Source organism: Rutidosis leptorrhynchoides, chromosome 5 (assembly GCF_046630445.1).
Source record: "Rutidosis leptorrhynchoides isolate AG116_Rl617_1_P2 chromosome 5, CSIRO_AGI_Rlap_v1, whole genome shotgun sequence".
Lineage (NCBI taxonomy): Eukaryota > Viridiplantae > Streptophyta > Magnoliopsida > Asterales > Asteraceae > Rutidosis > Rutidosis leptorrhynchoides.
Genome location: NC_092337.1, coordinates 96,545,653 through 96,566,403, shown reverse-complemented (window position 1 = coordinate 96,566,403; position 20,751 = coordinate 96,545,653). Strand labels below are relative to the sequence as shown.

At 35.7% G+C, this 20,751-nt stretch overlaps 2 protein-coding genes and 1 non-coding gene across 3 annotated transcripts; 2 read left to right on the top strand and 1 right to left on the bottom strand.

The window, feature by feature from the left end:
* Positions 1-107, top strand: LOC139851037 (small nucleolar RNA R71). Its single transcript, XR_011760401.1, has one exon. It is a non-coding gene; the product is annotated as a small nucleolar RNA R71 (small nucleolar RNA).
* A 17,630-nt stretch (positions 108-17,737) lies between these two features.
* LOC139848854 (MYB-like transcription factor EOBII) lies at positions 17,738-18,171 on the bottom strand. Its single transcript, XM_071838542.1, has 2 exons — positions 18,155-18,171; positions 17,738-18,044 (listed from the first exon to the last, which is right to left on the bottom strand). Exons 1-2 carry the CDS (start codon positions 18,169-18,171, stop codon positions 17,738-17,740), a joined length of 324 nt encoding a protein of 107 aa, XP_071694643.1.
* Positions 18,172-20,039: 1,868 nt separating this feature from the next.
* On the top strand, positions 20,040-20,276 carry LOC139850246 (uncharacterized). The gene is made up of 2 exons (XM_071839829.1): positions 20,040-20,135; positions 20,238-20,276. Exons 1-2 carry the CDS (start codon positions 20,040-20,042, stop codon positions 20,274-20,276), a joined length of 135 nt encoding a protein of 44 aa, XP_071695930.1.
* Positions 20,277-20,751: the final 475 nt, after the last annotated feature.

Here is a 20,751-nt window from a genome sequence, read left to right as displayed (position 1 = left end):
AATCCATGTGGTGGGCAAGCTGTTAGCATCTTCTTAAATCGTATCCATGCATCATACAAAGACTCATCACTCCGTTGAGTGAATGCATTAATCTCCATTCTAAGTCGTTCCGCCTTTGATGGTGGAAAGAAGTGATTGATAAAAGCATCGCTTAAATCTTGAAAAGTCCCAATAGAATCGGAAGGTAAATTCCTTAACCAAACTTTCGCATCACCTTGAAGAGTAAAGGGGAATGCCCTTAACTTGTAAGCATCATCGGTAACATCTTTGTTCTTATAGAGATCACAAATATCGTTGAATTGTTGAATGTGCTTTAAAGGATTTTCTTCCATCAACCCATGAAATAGCACATCTTTGATCATTGTGAAGAAATTACCCTCGATCTTCCAATTATCGGCCCCGATGGGCGGTTTAGTAATAGCCGGAGGCACCACCGTAGATGCAACCAACCTAGCGTTCTACATTGGCGTGTCATTTGGATCATCTTGTTGTTCTTGATTAACCGGCGGTGGGTTGTTGGGAATAGCATGACCAAATGGATTACCCTTGGGATAAATAGGTTGACCGTTACCATCCATCTTTTCTAAACAAAATGGCAAAACCTCGAAATTTTTCCTTAATACCCTTTCTTCTCTATGCTTGTAAACTCCGTGAACGTGTTTCTCCGGAACGAAAAATGGATGTTTGAACTCTTTATCCTTTTGGGATCTCCTTTTCATACACCAACGTACCTAACCTTCGATCACAACACAAACACAAACGTTTCTCCAAACACAAATAATATATAAAACAAGTAAAGTAACTTTTGCAAGGATAAATCCTTACAAAAGGATCAAATGATTAAAAGCTTAAAACAAAGATACAACCAGCTAACCGCTCCCCGGAAGTGGCACCAAGAAGTTTGATGCTCGTTTCACAAACATGTATTTTGTCTTCAAATTTTATACTTAAACTTGGACTCAACTATGTGACAAGCATTCGAGAAACAATAACTCGGTAGTTGTAATTAGCAAGTTTTCCGTTTAAGGTTCTTTCCAAGAGAGCGGTGATTGATAGTTGAATCGGTGAAAACTCGTAATCATCCTAAGGTTTGTTTGGTTAGGGGTTTTGAATTTTGAAAATTATTAAGAAAACTATTGCAAATTAAAACTAAAACTAAGAGTGATTAAGTAAATATCAACATTAAATGCATGTACACTTGCTTAATCCACTTGAAGCATTATGATTGTTCTATTGATCACTTAAGAGCTAATTGTGTTCAAACTTTGGACTACTATCCCTACTAGATGTTATTTGATCACTTAAGAGCTATTGTTCACTTAATCAGGGGCGGATCTTTTCTAAGACAAAAGGGGGTGGTTGCCCCTACTAGCATTTTTGTTGTAACTAGTTTTTCCCTATTAAATGTGGTAAAAAAATATATATGTCTCTGTATTATCCCCTCTCAAGATAATATGAAAACACAAACATGGTCAAACATAAATATGAAATACGGAGTACTATGTATGACCTAGAGCAATCAATTAATTTTTTTTTGAAAAGCTGAGCAATCAATTAATTGAGTTTTCTTATCTTATATTTGGTCAATATATTATTATTTTCAAGTCTTTTTTATTGTTGAGTGTTTTTTCAAGAATATACAATGCCATGTTATGTAATTTTATTAAATTAAATATAAAACAATATCTTCGTTTTAGTATGGAAGTTTGATTCCAAAATATGTATTTAATGAATATAACCATAACCATTAGGAAGTCATAGAGCCTTGCGGTACCAGTACCATATACTGATATACTTCTTGATCATCGTTAATACTCCATATAAATTATTTCTAATGTTGACTGATAATTTCAATTGATTAATAGAAAAATACATTTCATGTTTTTATATGTTTATAATGATGGTTCCATTTTATATTTGTATTTAAAGAAGTACACCAGAATATGATTATAGGATAATGGCTTCGCCCCCTCGACAAAACGTTTCAAGTTCCGCCACTGCACTTAATTCCCATAAGCTTGCATGAATTGAATTTAGTTGAATCATGCAATTGTCATTAGTACTTAGCCTAGGTTAAAGTACCCTAAAACCCTTTGATGGTCAAAATCCCTTAAGAAAACCAACTTCACTATGTTGACTAAGGACCAATTGAAAACTATTCCAAACTAAGACCCCAATCCCTTGAAAGCCCCAATTTGATTGTCTAGAACACTTAAGTGTTACACGTTGCTTCACTAATCAAATTCCTTTGAATGCTACACAACTCATATAATCAAAGTCAAGTCCAAAACAAGCATAATGAAGGATTTTGTGACTAATTCTAATGACAAACCACAATTATCAACTCAAATATTCATCTAAACACAATCAATAACATAGATATGAACAATTCTTAGCTATCAAGCTTCATAAACAAGTGCACATAATAAAATCTAGCCAATCATGGCTAGAATAAGATCAATAAAAGCTATAATAGTAAATCTAAAATTCATTAAGCAATAAACAAGAGTAGATTGTACCAGACTTAAGAAATTACAAAAGTGACTAGATGAAGAAGATGAAGATGATGAAGAATAAGCCCTAGATCTTGATTCAATCTTCAAATCCTTGATGTAGAATGAAATAGATGATGAAAACTCAATAAAATAACTAAAACCCTTCACGAACTAACTATTCTATTGAATGTTCTCTTTATAAAACCCTTCAACTCTTTCTATTTATACTCTTCAAAAACTGCCCAATAAATGCAGAGGAACGTCATTCCTCTTTTAGGAACGTCGTTCTTGGGCTCTTTAAATGTGGAACGTCGTTCTTAACTAAGAACGTCGTTCTTGAATCGTGCTCCAAATGCCATCTTTTTCTGTTTCCATTTCCGTAAATTTCCCATGTTGAACGTCGTTCTTGGCTTTGGAACGGCGTTCTTGAAGATGGAACGGCGTTCCTTGATGATGGAACGTCGTTTTTGTTGCCAAGTTGAGCACTTTGCAGTTTTCTTGATACATTTGCACACTTTGGTCAATTTTACACCAAATTCACACTTAGAACTGCAATATCACTCAGAACGCGATAAAACCCCAGATCATAGCTTTTCGAGCACTTTGAAAACGAAAACCGAGTAAAACAAGGTAGATATTGCGTGGGAAACATAGCGTGAATGAGTAATATCACTCACTCATATATTATGAGTCGTATTCTTTTCACATCTCTTACAACAATGAAAAATTTACCCCATATAAGAATTACATATAATAAGACTCAAGGCTTTCAAGGCTCGTCATGCCACAAACGCGCTCGAGAAAATCGAGCAGAAAAAGCATGCTACTATTGAAAGGGTATTACATATACACATTCGCTAATTATCATATGTTCAGTTGTTAACAATATATTATACACTCACTCAAATATATACGATATTTTATTACTACTATCAATGATCACGTACGTACATATGAAAAACACATTTGAAGGTTCAATTTTTGGATATGTAAATAAAATGAAATGAAAAATTGATATACCTTTTGCTCGTCGATGGTTGATATTTGATCATATCCTTTTTGGGCGGATTTTTGCATGTCGAATCACGATGGCTATACTGACCACATTGGGTAAATCGTTGTCTTCTTTTAGCTTGTTAAATGATTGAATCTTTTTTTTTTTTTGGGTTGAAGTTTTATGATAACATAAACTCTAATTTCCTTTACTATATACATATTTATTACTCCATATACTAGTATAATATATCCATGATTTATTAAGATAACGTATGTAATAGAATAATATATACTCCCTTCATTCCCACAAAAATTGTCTCAACAAAAAAACTCAAATTTACGTTATATTGTTAAAATGTCTATTTTATACTCCATTTGATATGTTATCTGAATTAATTAGTTACCTTAACAAAGTAAGTGGGGGAATAAATTATAAGTAAATGTTTTGATGACTTCTATATGTGAAAAAGGTAGAAATGGAGTCTTAATGACTTTTTAGTCAGGGGCGGATCCACTCGTATGACACTGGTAGCACGTGCTACCAGTGGATCTTGGTGGTGAAGAGTAATAGGTATAGCCAGAAGTGGTGGTGCAACCGTGACCTCCGGCGTGGTGCAACCACGGGCGGATCTATGTTGGTGCCCTCAACGACTTATTCTTTCTTTGATGTATCTAAATATGAATCTGGTGTAATTAGATGTGAAATTAGAAAAAAAAAAAAAACTACGAAGTTCATTTGAAATACTTATCTGCAAAGTTTGTAGATGAAATAATTGTTTGGAGAAGATGATGACTGGACCCACTTGTACCATTTACTCATTTTTCTGCAGTTTAATCTAATAAAATCTATCAATACTTAGTACTTGATTTATAACAAATATAATTAACTCAACCTTTAACTTAATAAGATTTACAGTTTAACCCCTATAGACTACTTGTTGAAGAGTACGGTACAAAAAATTTCATCACACTGATAATGTTTTAAAATTAAGATGCCCTTTATATATTTTTTTCAAACTACAAATGATACTCCGTAAGAGATAACATATGTATAAAGTTAGTAATTTGAAGTTATTACCGAGTAGGTTCTTTATGGATGTATATTAAAGATTTATTAACTATATTTATATAGAGCTTAATGGGAAAAAAGAAAGAAAGTAAATAACGACTAAGTCATTTTTACCATGAAAATAAGAGCAAAACTTCACTTAACTATCGTAAGTTTATCAAAAATTTCTTTGAGAACATTTAAAATGGAACGGATGAAGTATGATATTTGTTAATGTAGATCGGCAAATTTGATAATATTAATAATATATTAAAATATCTTAAAAAATAATTGAGACTTATTTATTTTTTTGATTAATTTTCCACCCTGTGAACAAAAAAATCTGTAGAAAAAATATGACCGGCCTTAGTGCTACCAGTGACAAAGATTTCTAGATCCGCCACTGTTTTTAGTGTTATTTTGAGTAAGAGATATCTAATTTGGGACAAATAAAATAGTAATGTGGACACTTTTTATAAAATGAAGGGAGTATATATTAATGTGTATATATATATATATATATATATATATATATATATATATATATATATATATATATATATATATATATATATATATATATATATATATATATATATATATATATATATATATATATATATATATATATCGTAGTAAAAAAGCGTATCATATGGATATAACTATATAAATATTATAAATTATAAATATAAATATATATCATATATTTATCGTAATGAGACACAGGAAAAGAATGAGGAAATGCCTAGTTCATAGAAAGAGTAAAATAAGCATGAATACATCTTATGGGTCTAAGGGTTCAAAATGGGATTATGTATGATTATCCTTTTAAGCGGGTATATATGTGAATTTATATAATATATTTGATGGACTTAAATCTTAACAATGAGCTTATATGATATTTTCACGTTTGTATAGTCAACCTATTTTTGTGGGTTGGTTGGTCGGCGAGCTAATCTAGCTATTCGATCTACCCTGGTCGTAACCGTTTCTCCATGTCGGTTAAGCTTCAGTGTAAAATCGGAGCGAATAAGCTAGTGACAGATCAACTAGAGTTAAGAATTTTGGTTGTTGATTTGGTCCCTTTAGATGATGCAAAGCTTCAAGCTTTCTTGATCAAGAATAATGTAGCAATTAACTTGGTTTCCAAAGTAGGTCAGTTTGGTGCCGTATTTGCCTGTGCAAACGAATTTAAAAGTGTCCTTTCTTCGACTTCAGACGACTTTGTGTTTGTGACCCCGTTTAAGGACTTGGCTCAGAATTATTTTGGTTTACTTGGTTCGAACTAAAGGGTATACTGGTTGCTTATGCTTTGGCCGAGAGTGCCATTAAAATTGTGAGCCTTTTTGGTGAGGTTAAAGTTTGCGAATGCTTGTAATTTGGGTGTTGTCGGCTTGTTTTTCGCTTTCTTCAAAATAGTGAACCCGAAGCATTTGCACGATGTGATTGAGGTTGATCTCGAAGACGATGTGTTCTTAGCATGCAACGTGTGGGTTAATGAGTTTTTTTGCAACATCGGAGTTTGACGTGAAGGTGTTACCGGCCGATCTTTTGGCTTTTTCAAATCGTAGCGTTCTTTCGGGACATCCTTATTACGGTCATCATGCCGAGATTGTGACTGATGCTTTAAACGATAATGGAGTTGGAGGGGTTGACGAGGTTCATAGTTTTGAAGAAAACAACGTAAAACATGAGATCGTGAATGATGAGTTAGATGAATACGGGGAAGGCGTTACGGTTGATGGTGGTCTTCAATTCGGAACTCTTTGTGCTGTGGATGTTACAGTCATGGATTGTGCTTCGAGTTCAATCGGGGTTGAGGGAAAGAATCATTTTAATTTGAAATTGATCCTAAATACGGATGGGACACACTATCTGGTTTGTTCTTTGGTAGACGAAGATAGTGGAAGTGGTATTCCATGTAGCGACCCGACAAAATCGTCATTGACGGCGCCGTCTACTTAGGTCCTGTCACGTGGTCATAAGTCTTCAAAACAACATTTGACCAAAAGACATGTCGCATTCATTTCAAATGTAAAGGTTGTTCAAAGTTTACAAGAATAGTTCCACCACAAGTTACGTTACAAAGTTATAAGTACAAATGAAACTTATGCGACACAATTTAAAAGTAGCCAAAAGACGCTCCATGTATGCATATATACTCGACATCCAATGTAAGTATCAAAATAATGAGCGGAAGCATGTAACATGTATCGTTCAAGGACCTGAGAAAAACATAGAAATCTGTCAACGAAAACGTTGGTGAAATCATAGGTTTGAGTAAGTAGGTACAGGTGAACCACAAGATTTGCAACCATGAGATAATAGTAATACATTCCAAAAGTTTGTTTCACGAGCACCCAATTATCAATGCTTAACATTCCTTCCATAGAACCCCATCACAATAGTGTTAGAACATACACTGTTTCTCGAAAATACATTTCATTCGTAAACGGTAGCGAACCGTTTGAATGAGGGTTTGTCAAACCCATATGGCCATATAACATAAATTCTCGCTTACACCCGGCAAGTGTAACTAATGATAATCGAATTGAGGATTTTTGTTCAAACTCGTATGTAGAATGTTTGTTTTCCTATACTTGTGTTCACTTAGTAAAAAGAAACGTTTATGTTTTTCTCATCCCAAATATAAGTGCAAAAGAGTAAAAGTGGGACTATGATCTCACCTTGAGTGCACGAGTAGTAAAGTACTTCAACAAGTAAACGTGTGCAAAGAACAATGCTAGTCTTGACCTAAACAATAGGTTGTATCAATAACGGTAAACACGATAGGTCAAAGATGTTCAATTAGTCCTATGGCTCGTTAAGACTCGATCATAATAGCATGTGAATCAAATTGTCATGTTTCATGCAAGGTACAAGTATAAAAGCATGTTAGAATGATTGCACAGACATTTGGTTAAGTTTGATTAAAAGTCAACTTAGGTCGGGTCAAAGTCAACGAAAAAGTCAACACGTTCGGGTCGGGTCCCGAACTATTTTTCTGAAGTTTTTAATCATATATGAGCATGTTAGAATAAGTTACATGTGAATCGGAGGTGCGTAGCATAGTAAACATTTTTCGAAAAATGACCAACGAAGACAGAGGCCTGTCAGCGTATCTGGACGGCGTCCAGATTGTCTGGACGGCGTCCAGCTTTGAAGGCTGGGACGGCGTCCAAATATCTGGACGGCGTCCAGCTTTGAAAAGTGGGACGGCGTCCAAATGTCTGGACGGCGTCCAGATTGGTATTCCAGTCAGATGCAGTAAGCTTCTATGTACACGAACCAAAAACCAAATAAACACAATTTATGATCCGCAAACAATCAAGTCAAGTATTTTATACCGTTGGGAAGGTAATTTGACGAAGAAAACGACTAGACACATTTCAACAAGTAATTTAACACCTACAACAACCCAAAACCGCATTAAACGTTCATAATCAAAGGTTCAAGTTCTAAAAACGCATTTCATGATTCGGGTAACCAATTTACATGTATGATATGCCGTTTCGAAGGTAATCAAACACACGTTGCAACAAAACACTTATCAACAATATTTCATAGCATTTGATACATCAAAAGTTCATATAAAGCTTATCAAACCCTAACCAAAATCTCAAAACCAATAATCATGTTAATGTAAGGTTTTCATGTCAATCAACACACCAAAACGAAGTTAATGAAGTAACTAACACTTTGAACACACAACCATTAACATCTAAACACATTTTATCATTCAAAATCAAAGGTTAAACTAACCCATTTCAAGTGTTCATGCTAGTTACACCAAATAACAAGATCGAGCATACAAATTACATACACGACATCACAATGAGCCATAGACACTAACTAACACCATTTCAAGTCAAAAACACGAATTTAGAGAAATCTAGAGTTTTAGAAATGTTACCCAAACGAGATGAAGGTGGTACCAAAATGAAGAGGATGAAGAGAGGATCACGAATATGTAATTTATTTTGTTGTAAGCCTCCTAGATCGAATTTAGATGATGATTGAATGAATTTGGTAATTGTGTGTGTGTTCTTGCTAGAGAGAAAGAGAGAGAGAGATGGAGATGGTTGAATGGTGGTGATTGGGGTGGACTAGTTGACCTAGTCAACTAGTTTGCCCCGTGTCAATTTTAGTCCCTCGAGTTTGTAGTCGGGTGCAAAAATTACCTAAACGAAATATTTTAAAACGCGTATTAACGGGAGATGTTATAAACATATAACGGAGTTTAAATTAGTATAACGGAAAAGTAAATGGAAATAGGCGGGATGTTACATTACCTACTCCTTAAAAGAAATTTCGTCCCGAAATTTAAGTAGGCGTAGTAGTCGTTGTTTCTTCCTCGAGATCTTGCGTTTCCGAATTCACGAATAGATGAGGATACTTCCTTTGCATTTGATCTTGTATTTCCCAAGTAAACTCAGGTCCCCTTTTGGCGTTCCAACGGACTTTAACAATCGGGATTCGGCTTTGTTTCAATGTCTTGACGGAGGTGTCCATAATTTCAACCGGTTCCTCCACAAAATGAAGTTTGTCATCAATAGTAAGTTCCTCGAGAGGGATGACGATATCGGGTTTGGCAAGACACTGTTTCAAGTTAGATACATGGAAGGTAGGATGAACGGAGTTCAATTGAGGCGGAAGATCTAAACGGTAAGCAAAGGTTCCAATACGCTCCAAGATTTCGAAAGGACCAATATACCGCGGATTTAGCTTCCCGCGTTTCCCAAAATGGATTACACCCTTCCAAGGTGCGACTTTTAACATTACTCGGTCACCGACTTGAAATTCAAGATCGTTGCGTCGTTTGTCGGTATAGCTCTTTTGACGACTCCGGGCCGTCCGAAGCCTATCTCGGATTTGAACGATCTTCTCGGTGGTTTCGTGAATGAGTTCGGGTCCGGTGATTTATACGTCGCCTACTTCGGCCCAACAAAGAGGTGAACGACATTTTCGGCCATATAGCGCTTCAAAAGGTGCGACTTTAATACTCGCGTGATAACTATTGTTGTAAGAGAACTCGGCGAGAGGTAAGTGCTTGTCCCAAGCTTTTTCGAAATCAACCACGCAAGCTCGTAACATGTCCTCTAAGGTTTGAATTGTGCGTTCGCTTTGTCCATCGGTTTGAGGATGATATGCGGAGCTCATGTCTAAACGCGTTCCCAACGCTTCTTGCAATGTACGCCAAAATCTAGAAACAAAACGGCCATCTCGGTCGGAGATAATCGATAAAGGTACACCGTGTCGGGCTACGATCTCCTTAATGTAAAGTTGTGCAAGTTTCTCCATTTTGTCCGTTTCTTTCATGGCAAGGAAGTGTGCGGATTTGGTGAGACGGTCAACAATAACCCAAATGGTATCATAACCGCCCGTCGTTTTTGGTAGCTTGGTGATAAAATCCATCGTTATCCTTTCCCACTTCCATTGCGGGATCTCGGGTTGTTGAAGTAGTCCGGACGGTCTTTGGTGTTCGGCTTTGACTTTGGAACATGTCAAACACTTGGAAACATAAGTAGCTACGTCCCTTTTGATGTTCGGCCACCAATATAGTTGTTTAAGGTCGTGGTACATCTTATTGGCACCGGGGTGAATCGAGTATCGTGACTTATGGGCTTCATCTAAAATAAGGCTTCGTAGGTCCCCATAACTAGGCACCCAAATCCTTCCGGCGTAATATCGGAGTCCGGTCTCCCTAATTTCGAATCGAGAGATGAGAATGTTCAAGAGCTCGTGTGAAAGGTTTTAATCCTTGAGAGCCTCATCTTGGGCTACCCGAATTTGGCTATTAAGGTTTGTGTGGATGGTGATGTTTAAGGCTCGGACACGAAGAGGCACCGCTCTTTCTTTTCGACTTAAGGCATCGGCTACTACATTTGCCTTCCCGGGATGGTAACGAAGCTCGCAATCGTAATCATTTAAGGTTTCAATCCACCTTCGTTGTCTCATGTTTAGTTGCTTTTGATCGAAAATGTGTTGGAGACTTTTGTGGTCGGTAAAGATAGTACTCTTGGTTCCATAAAGATAGTGTCTCCACATTTTAAGTGCAAAGACAACGGCTCCGAGTTCGAGATCATGCGTCGTGTAGTTTCGTTCATGAATTTTGAGTTGTCGAGAAGCATAAGCAATGACTTTCGTTCGTTGCATCAATACACACCCAAAACCATGTTTCGAGGCATCGCAATATACAACAAAGTCATCATTGCCTTCGGGAAGTGACAAGATAGGAGCGGTGGTTAGCTTCGTTTTCAAGATTTGGAATGCGGATTCATGTTCGGTTGCCCAAACGAATTTTCTTCCCTTATGAGTTAACGTGGTTAGAGGACGAGCAACCAAAGAAAAATCCTTGATGAATCTACGGTAGTATCCGGCGAGACCCAAGAATTGACGGATATGAGTAGGAGTAGTAGGAGTCTCCCATTTACTAATGGCTTCGATTTTCGTTGGATCGACTTTAATACCTTGGTCACTTACAACATGACCAAGAAATTGAACTTCCTTTAACCAAAATTCACACTTGGAGAATTTGGCATAGAGTTGTTCTTGTCTTAAAAGTTCAAGCACAAGTCGGAGGTGTTCCTCGTGTTCTTCTTCGCTTTTTGAATAGACTAAAATATCATCGATGAACACGATAACGAATTTGTCAAGATACGGTTTGCACACGCGGTTCATAAGATCCATGAACACCGCCGGTGCGTTAGTGAGACCAAATGGCATTACAAGGAATTCATAACTACCATAACGAGTTCGGAAAGCGGTTTTGGAGACATCTTCCCCCTTAACCCTCAATTGATGATAACCCGAGAGGAGATCGATTTTTAAATATACACAAGACCCTTGTAATTGATCAAAGAGGTCATCGATGCGAGGAAGAGGATATCGGTTCTTAACCGTCAATTTGTTTAGTTCACGATAGTCAATGCACATTCGTAGGGATCCGTCTTTCTTTTTAACAAACAAAATCGGAGCGCCCCAAGGTGAATGGCTAGGTTGGATAAAACCACGATCAAGTAGTTCTTGGTTTTGACTTTGCAATTCTTGCATTTCGGATGGAGCGAGTCTATATGGTGCACGTGCTACTGGTGCGGCTCCCGGAATAAGATCGATTTGGAATTCAACCGGTCGATGAGGTGGAAGACCCGGCAATTCGTTGGGAAATACATCGGAATAGTCACTAACAATTGGCACATCATCGATGTGCTTCTCATCGGACTCGACTTTCTTAACGTGATCAAGGATCGCAAAACAACCCTTACGGAGTAGTTTTCTAACTTTAATGCACGAAACGAGGTTGAGTCCGGTGCAACTCTTATCGCCATAGACGATCAAAGGTTCACCATTCTCGATAGGGATTCGGATTGCGTTAAGATCACAAAGGATGTGAGATTTCATTTTGGCTAGCCAATTCATACCGATTATTACATTGAAGCTACCTAGTTCCATGGGTATCAAGTCGATTTCAAACTCATTACCCAAAATGTTTAACGTACACCCCCGGTAATATGTGTCGGCACTCAATAGTTTTCCGTTGGCCACTTCAATGGTATAAGTGGTATCTAGTGGACGTGGTGGAATATTAAAAGAATGAGTCAAAGTCTTGGATACAAAACTCTTATCGGCACCCGAATCGAATAAACAAGTAACATAAGTGTTGTTGAGAAGAAACGTACCCGTAACTAATTCATTATCATCTCGGGCTTCCTCGGTGTTGATGTTGAAAGCTCGGCCGCGCGTATTGGGGTTATCTTTCCTCTTCGGGCATGCATTTCTATAATGACCCGTTTGGCCACATTCGTAACAAGTGCCCGTCTTTGGTGCATTGGGCCGCTTTCGAGCGACGGGAGTGGCACTTTTACAATCGTTGGCCTTATGACCAATTCCTTGGCACCGATGGCAAATTAGCTTACTACATTCGCCAAAGTGATGTTTGTTGCATTTGTTGCAAAGAGGTAGATTTCCGGCATAACCCTTCTTGCCGTCGGAGGTGAAAGATTTCTTGGCAAAGTTGTTGTTGCTTGATTGGGGAGCTTCCCATTTTCTTTTGTTGTTACTCGACTTGTCCTCGGCTTTAGGTGCCGGAACTACGATTTCGTCAACCGTTTCTATCAATTTGCGGGCCATGTTCAAGGCTTCTTGATGATTAGTGGGTTTGGATGACATTACTCCGTGTTTGATACTCTTTGGAAGACCATCCATGTAAAGTTCAACCCTTAAAGCTTCGGGGTTCACAAGATTTGGGCACATCAAGGCTAGTTCAGAAAATCGTTGATTATAAGCCTTGAGGTCATTTTCGATCACCTTTAAAGTTCTTAGCTCTTGTTCGAGCCTTCGGGTTTCTTCACGAGGGAAATATTCGACAATCATCTTTTCCCTCAAGTCGGCCCAAGAGAGGGCGTGAGCTTCATCGGTACCCACCGATTGTACATAAGTATTCCACCATGTAAGAGCGACACCGGCAAAGGTGTGAGTGGAGTATTTGACCTTGTCTTGGTCCCGACAACCGCTTATGATAAAGACGGCTTCCGTTTGTTCAAACCATCGGGTGAGCACGACCGGTCCCCCGGTTCCATCAAAAGTGTGAGGTTTGCACCCCATGAAAGCTTTATAGGAGCATCCCTCATTTGAGTTACCGGCTCCATTGTTGTTGTTGTTGTTGTTGTTGTGGTTGTTATTATTATTGTTGTTGGATGAGTGACCGGCCATGGCCACATCTACGGCGGTGGCTATCATCCGTTCGAGAGCTTGTTCGGGAGTTTCATTGCGGCGTACACGACGAGGAGCCATTGTTCCTTCAAGACACAAGAATATCATTGATTAGTATTCTCAATAATACTAACCGTGATATAGAATAAAGATAAAGAGAAGTTTTTCCTCGACTCGCCTTAAATTCTTTATGTCATAATGTCGGAACGTTCATATGAGTCACCGTAATATAATCCCGGCAATTATATTACCCTGATTCATATGTGCATTCGACATTATTCTATAAAGTCAAGGTGGCGTGTCAATCAAATTAAACAACGTGAGATTAAGATGAACTAAGAGTAGATATGAGTAGAAGCGTCCGAGTATAAATGCACAAGTAGTCAAGTAATTCCTACTTCAAGTCTATATGTCGGTTGTAGTCTAGACTCACTAATGTACCCTATGACTCGAGGTTGACACCAATGAACTCTAAATCCCTACAACCAACGCTCTGATACCATCTGTAGTGACCCGACAAAATCGTCATTGACGGCGCCGTCTACTTAGGTCCCGTCACATGGTCATAAGTCTTCAAAACAACATTTGACCAAAAGACATGTCGCATTCATTTCAAATGTAAAGGTTGTTCAAAGTTTACAAGAATAGTTCCACCACAAGTTACGTTACAAAGTTATAAGTACAAATGAAACTTATGCGACACAATTTAAAAGTAGCCAAAAGACGCTCCATGTATGCATATATACTCGACATCCAATGCAAGTATCAAAATAATGAGCGGAAGCATGTAACATGTATCGTTCAAGGACCTGAGAAAAATATAGAAATCTGTCAACGAAAACGTTGGTGAAATCATAGGTTTGAGTAAGTAGGTACAAGTGAACCACAAGATTTGCAACCATGAGATAATAGTAATACATTCCAAAAGTTTGTTTCACGAGCACCCAATTATCAATGCTTAACATTCCTTCCATAGAACCCCATCACAATAGTGTTAGAACATACACTGTTTCTCGAAAATACATTTCATTCGTAAACGGTAGCGAACCGTTTGAATGAGGGTTTGTCAAACCCATATGGCCATATAACATAAATTCTCGCTTACACCCGGCAAGTGTAACTAATGATAATCGAATTGAGGATTTTTGTTCAAACTCGTATGTAGAATGTTTGTTTTCCTGTACTTGTGTTCACTTAGTAAAAAGAAACGTTTATGTTTTTCTCATCCCAAATGTAAGTGCAAAAGAGTAAAAGTGGGACTATGATCTCACCTTGAGTGCACGAGTAGTAAAGTACTTCAACAAGTAAACGTGTGCAAAGAACAATGTTAGTCTTGACCTAAACAATAGGTTGTATCAATAACGGTAAACACGATAGGTCAAAGATGTTCAATTAGTCATATGGCTCGTTAAGACTCGATCATAATAGCATGTGAATCAAATTGTCATGTTTCATGCAAGGTACAAGTATAAAAGCATGTTAGAATGATTGCACAGACATTTGGTTAAGTTTGATTAAAAGTTAACTTAGGTCGGGTCAAAGTCAACGAAAAAGTCAACACGTTCGGGTCGGGTCCCGAACTATTTTTCTGAAGTTTTTAATCATATATGAGCATGTTAGAACAAGTTACATGTGAATCGGAGGTGCGTAGCATAGTAAACATTTTTCGAAAAATGACCAACGAAGACAGAGGCCTGTCAGCGTATCTGGACGGCGTCCAGATTGTCTGGACGGCGTCCAACTTTGAAGGCTGGGACGGCGTCTAAATATCTGGACGGCGTCCAGCTTTGAAAAGTGGGACGGCGTCCAAATGTCTGGACGGCGTCCAGATTGGTATTCCAGTCAGATGCAGTAAGCTTCTATGTACACGAACCAAAAACCAAATAAACACAATTTATGATCCGCAAACAATCAAGTCAAGTATTTTATACCGTTGGGAAGGTAATTTGACGAAGAAAACGACTAGACACATTTCAACAAGTAATTTAACACCTACAACAACCCAAAACCGCATTAAACGTTCATAATCAAAGGTTCAAGTTCTAAAAACGCATTTCATGATTCGGGTAACCAATTTACATGTATGATATGCCGTTTCGAAGGTAATCAAACACACGTTGCAACAAAACACTTATCAACAATATTTCATAGCATTTGATACATCAAAAGTTCATATAAAGCTTATCAAACCCTAACCAAAATCTCAAAACCAATAATCATGTTAATGTAAGGTTTTCATGTCAATCAACACACCAAAACGAAGTTAATGAAGTAACTAACACTTTGAACACACAACCATTAACATCTAAACACATTTTATCATTCAAAATCAAAGGTTAAACTAACCCATTTCAAGTGTTCATGCTAGTTACACCAAATAACAAGATCGAGCATACAAATTACATACACGACATCACAATGAGCCATAGACACTAACTAACACCATTTCAAGTCAAAAACACGAATTTAGAGAAATCTAGAGTTTTAGAAATGTTACCCAAACGAGATGAAGTTGGTACCAAAATGAAGAGGATGAAGAGAGGATCACGAATATGTAATTTATTTTGTTGTAAGCCTCCTAGATCGAATTTAGATGATGATTGAATGAATTTGGTAATTGTGTGTGTGTTCTTGCTAGAGAGAAAGAGAGAGGGAGATGGAGATGGTTGAATGGTGGTGATTGGGGTGGACTAGTTGACCTAGTCAACTAGTTTGCCCCGTGTCAATTTTAGTCCCTCGAGTTTGTAGTCGGGTGCAAAAATTACCTAAACGAAATATTTTAAAACGCGTATTAACGGGAGATGTTATAAACATATAACGGAGTTTAAATTAGTATAACGGAAAAGTAAATGGAAATAGGCGGGATGTTACATTCCACCTCTTGCTGATGAGGTGGATGTTCATATACTTGAGCCTGTTTATTTGCGTAAAAGATCCGAATTTTCCAAGCTTGTTACTTGAGCGCGTGACGAGCAAGTGGCGGTTTCTTCGGGTTCTAATCATATAAGCTTTATTCAAGGTTTGGCGGTTCGAGGCTTACTTCCCCCGTCACGGGATACACTTATTAGCGATAAATCCTCCAACATCTTGACTTATTCCTTTTTCAAATCAGGAGGCAAGGTGTTTGTATTGCCAAAATAGATGGGATGACATCACAACCTGATGAGGGGAGCCAAAAATGGGCTTCCAAAGCTTGATGATACAGCTGCTTTGGTTGTTTGTTGAATTTCGATGTTTTTTTTGCATATGTTTTTATATTGGTCATCCCTTTGATGTCATGTTACAGTGTGTTTAGTTATGTTTTTTGGTTTAGGTGTTGTGTTTCTTATATGGCTTAATTAGAGTTAGATAAATTTAGTTATAGTTTTAGAACTAACATGTTTACTTTTAGCGAGTAGTTTTGTTTGGATTGAATATATTAGTTTTGAGTCTTTTATTAGAGATGAATGTTTTCTAAATTTAATTTAATGGAGTACGGCGTAGTAATCCTTACTTTAGAAGAAAAAATGGCATCAATACATGTGAAGACTTTCCTTAAATAGTCACAAAAAGTTAGGCTTACGTCTCCCTTCCACACTCACAAACCCATGCCGCAGTTGTGATCAAAATAGAAAGCAAATATTGTACTTTCCGAAAATAGAAATGAAGATCATTCCACATCTTTCTACGTGTCACACTCTTACTGGTTTAGTTCGGTAGATGTTTCTTATTCGTCGTTTAGCTAAGCTAAAATAAATGCCAACCCAAATTTAGCAGTATTAAATTTACTAAAATTAATGAAGAAAATACTGTTAACATAAGTCTTAAGTCTTAATAACCCCACTCATTACCCAAATAAATTTATTACACTAAGGAACAATTAAATATATACACCCATTTCAGTTAACTTAAACAAAAACAGTAACTTTGATGATTGTATGCTTCAAAAGATTGTATACTTTTCAAAAGTCAAATCAAATAGATTTTATGATTTATGAAGTAATAGCATGTTTATTTTTAGTAAGAAAAATATTAATTTGGCCCATTACCTTTTATATATATATATATATATATATATATATATATATATATATATATATATATATATATATATATATATATATATATATATATATATATATATATATATATATTTGATTATATATGTCAAGTAAGAAAATGTATATCTATCGAATAATATTGTATAATACACACATCAAAGAAAAATGTGAACTATATACATAAATATACAGTAATTACGTACGTTTAAGATAATTTAAAATCATATTAATCTCGGGTTTAATTTATTGTATACTAGAGAAAATATAAGGACTTCAATAACTCTCTTATGATAATACATGCACGAGTCGATACAGAAGACCATATAGATGATGTGATTAAAAGTCGAACAAGCATATTATACTTTCTTGTGAGTTGATATGTTTATACTGTATTCTATATAATCTATAGCTATAAGACTGTTGTAAATGTTTAACTTAAAAACTGTTTAATCGTGATTTAGTAACTGCATAGACCATAAATCCTCCATACTCCACATGTTCTCATTTGTTTCAGTTGGAAATGGACCTGAAAGTTCTTGAAAATTGTCGTACGGTGGTGAGTACGTTGACTCCATTGGATTTATAGCGTTACATGTTTGTGTTGAGCTCGTTGTGGCTTGATACGTGTGCCCTGATGATGTTTGCGCGCTAAAATTTTCGGCTTGTTTGATGTGCTTTTGTATCCTGGTTCTCCAATAGTTTTTAATCTCGTTATCTGTTCTTCCCGGTAGATGTTTTGCAATTTTTGACCACCTAAAAATTAAACATAATAATTTCTAATGTTAAAATAGATGCTAACAAGTACTAGCATATATAAATAGATGTGTAAAAACTTGTGTACCGACGGATGCATACATAATTACGAGACTCTCGGATGCATGTATACGGTCTAACAGGGGCATCCTGTTACGATTCCCGACCGTTTTCTTAGTCACTAAAAAAAATGCTACTAACAAAGTTGAACTTGAAACATATTATGAAGATATAAAACCTTACATATAAACCATTTAAATATTATACTACGTAACTCCTAAGACTAAGATAAAACTAAAAAGAGCTAAAGAAGATCATTTTAAATAGTGTTTTTGAACTAAACAGGAGTAACATGCCAAATTTCACATAAACATAGTTTAAAGTAATCATTTATAGTTTTGAATGGATATACGTGTAAAAATGTAAAATCTGTTCACTTTAAAATAAGTTTAAGTTAGAAGATATAAACAAAAACTTCGAATTTATATATTTATATATCCAAAAACTGAGATAGATTTGTATAAGGCCCACAACAATGGTGTAAAATACATATAGAGGACCAAACATACAACATGTTCCACGATGCAAATTTAAAGTCGCCATGTTCCACGTTTCATATTTCATCAAATCAACTTTTGTTCATGCAATGTATATTTATAGGAGATTCAACTCAAGTTTGGTTCATAAATGTAGCAAATTCCCATCAAAATACTCGAATAAAAAGAAGTTAGCATGCCAAAAATTTAATCTTTTTTAAAATTCTCGAGCAAAAGTTTGTAACCCGAAATTCGTCTTGTCGATGGTCCGAAGATTCATTCGACAAAGCATCCATGCGTTCGTGATAAAGCAGAAAAGGCTACGTGTTTTTGTTTTTGTGGTGAGTAAATGAAATTATAAAGATTTTTTGGGCAAATACTTTTAAACATTTTTAATTGCCAAGAAAGAAAACTTGTTCGGAAACTTTTCTTTTTCTTATTTTTGTATTTAAGATTTAAACCTCGAACTTTATAAATCAGAGATCATTTCACATGTTTTTATATCATTTATATATTTATTATTATTATTGTTATTATTATTTTTTTTGTTTTAAGGTAAAGAAATAAATAAGAGAATAAATATGTAGGTATTTTATTTTGAAATTACTTTTCTTACAATAAAAAATACAAAAATATGGATATTTTTAGTGATACACAACTAAAATGGCAAAAGGTAGTTTTTTCTTCTTCTTCAATTTGTAATTAAGAACTTAATAAAAATCTGAATGCACCATTATATATGAAGTCTGAACGAACGTAAAGGACCGCCACATTGTCTAGATGAGCCAAAACAATCGGGAATCTATCAATTTTGAACGCAGATTTCAAGTTGGAATCAATTGACTCGATGTGATGAAATTTAGACATGTGACGAATTAAAAAAAGTTCTCAGATTTTATAATTAGAACTATTATTATTATTTTGCCTTTAAAAAAAATTAGAACTACTATTATATTTATTATATGGCTTAATCTATCTCAAGATAATCTCATGATCTCCGGGTATACCTACATAATTTTGGGTGACGTACCAAGGACATTGTCGAAAAAGATTGCAGGATAACTTAATTACATCTCAGTAAAAATCAGTCATAACTATATTGTAATGATATCAAGACTCTAACTATTAAGCTATCTTTGGGCTAAAAAATGTATAATATTGATTAGAGCTGATTTTTTTTTTTTCTTTTCTGGTGACCGTTGTGTTGTATGAATTTAATTAATTCGATACACAAAAAATATGAAATTAATTACTCAGTACGTGAATGAAACACGAATTAGAGTAAAAGAAGTCGATTAAAAATGATTAATTTGACTCATTATACTTGATTAATCGTGTTAAAATGTTGTTGATTAATTTATCAAAATAAAAAAGGTTATTAACATATAAATTTAAATTATTATATATGAATGAAATGAAATTATATTAGTGAAGTTGCAAACCTGTTTCCCCATTTAGCATGAAGCTCCATGATCAAGACTTGCTCTTCGGTTGTGATATTACCCCTCCTAACGTCAGGTCGAAGATAGTTCAACCATCTAAGCCTGCAACTTTTTCCGGTTCTTTTAAGACCTGATTAATCAAATTAACTAAAAATCAAGTCTTAATCTAATAATATTCGTATTAATGTTTAATATCAAATCTTAATTAATTACCGGCTGATCTAGCAAGAGAGTTCCAAACACCTTCACCATGATTAGCTATATAGTTTATGAGAATTAAGTCTTCTTCCATCGTCCATGGCCCTTTTCGAACTTCGACGTCCTGAGAAGAATTGCACGGTTTCTTATCCATTTATGTATTAATTTTTATTTGTTAATTTTTTTATGCTCAAAAAGTGTAGAGAGAGAGAAGATTAGAGAGACTAAGTAAGAAAGGTAGAGAGAGGAATTGAAACGAGATTGTTGAAGAAAGATAATGAAGATGGTGTTGGTTTTATAAGGGAAGCCTAAGATGAGATTTAATATGTTAATTTACCTTTTTAGCAACCTTAATCAACTTTTTAAATATATTGGCCTAACTTTCTTATTAACCTAAAGTGATTAGTGGAGCGTTAACTTATTTGTAAGAGCTTTAAAACCATAATGCATACCATAATGCATGCATGCATGATTCCAAGCTACACCCATTTATGCAAAGAAATACGGAGTAATACATAAATTTGTCTATAA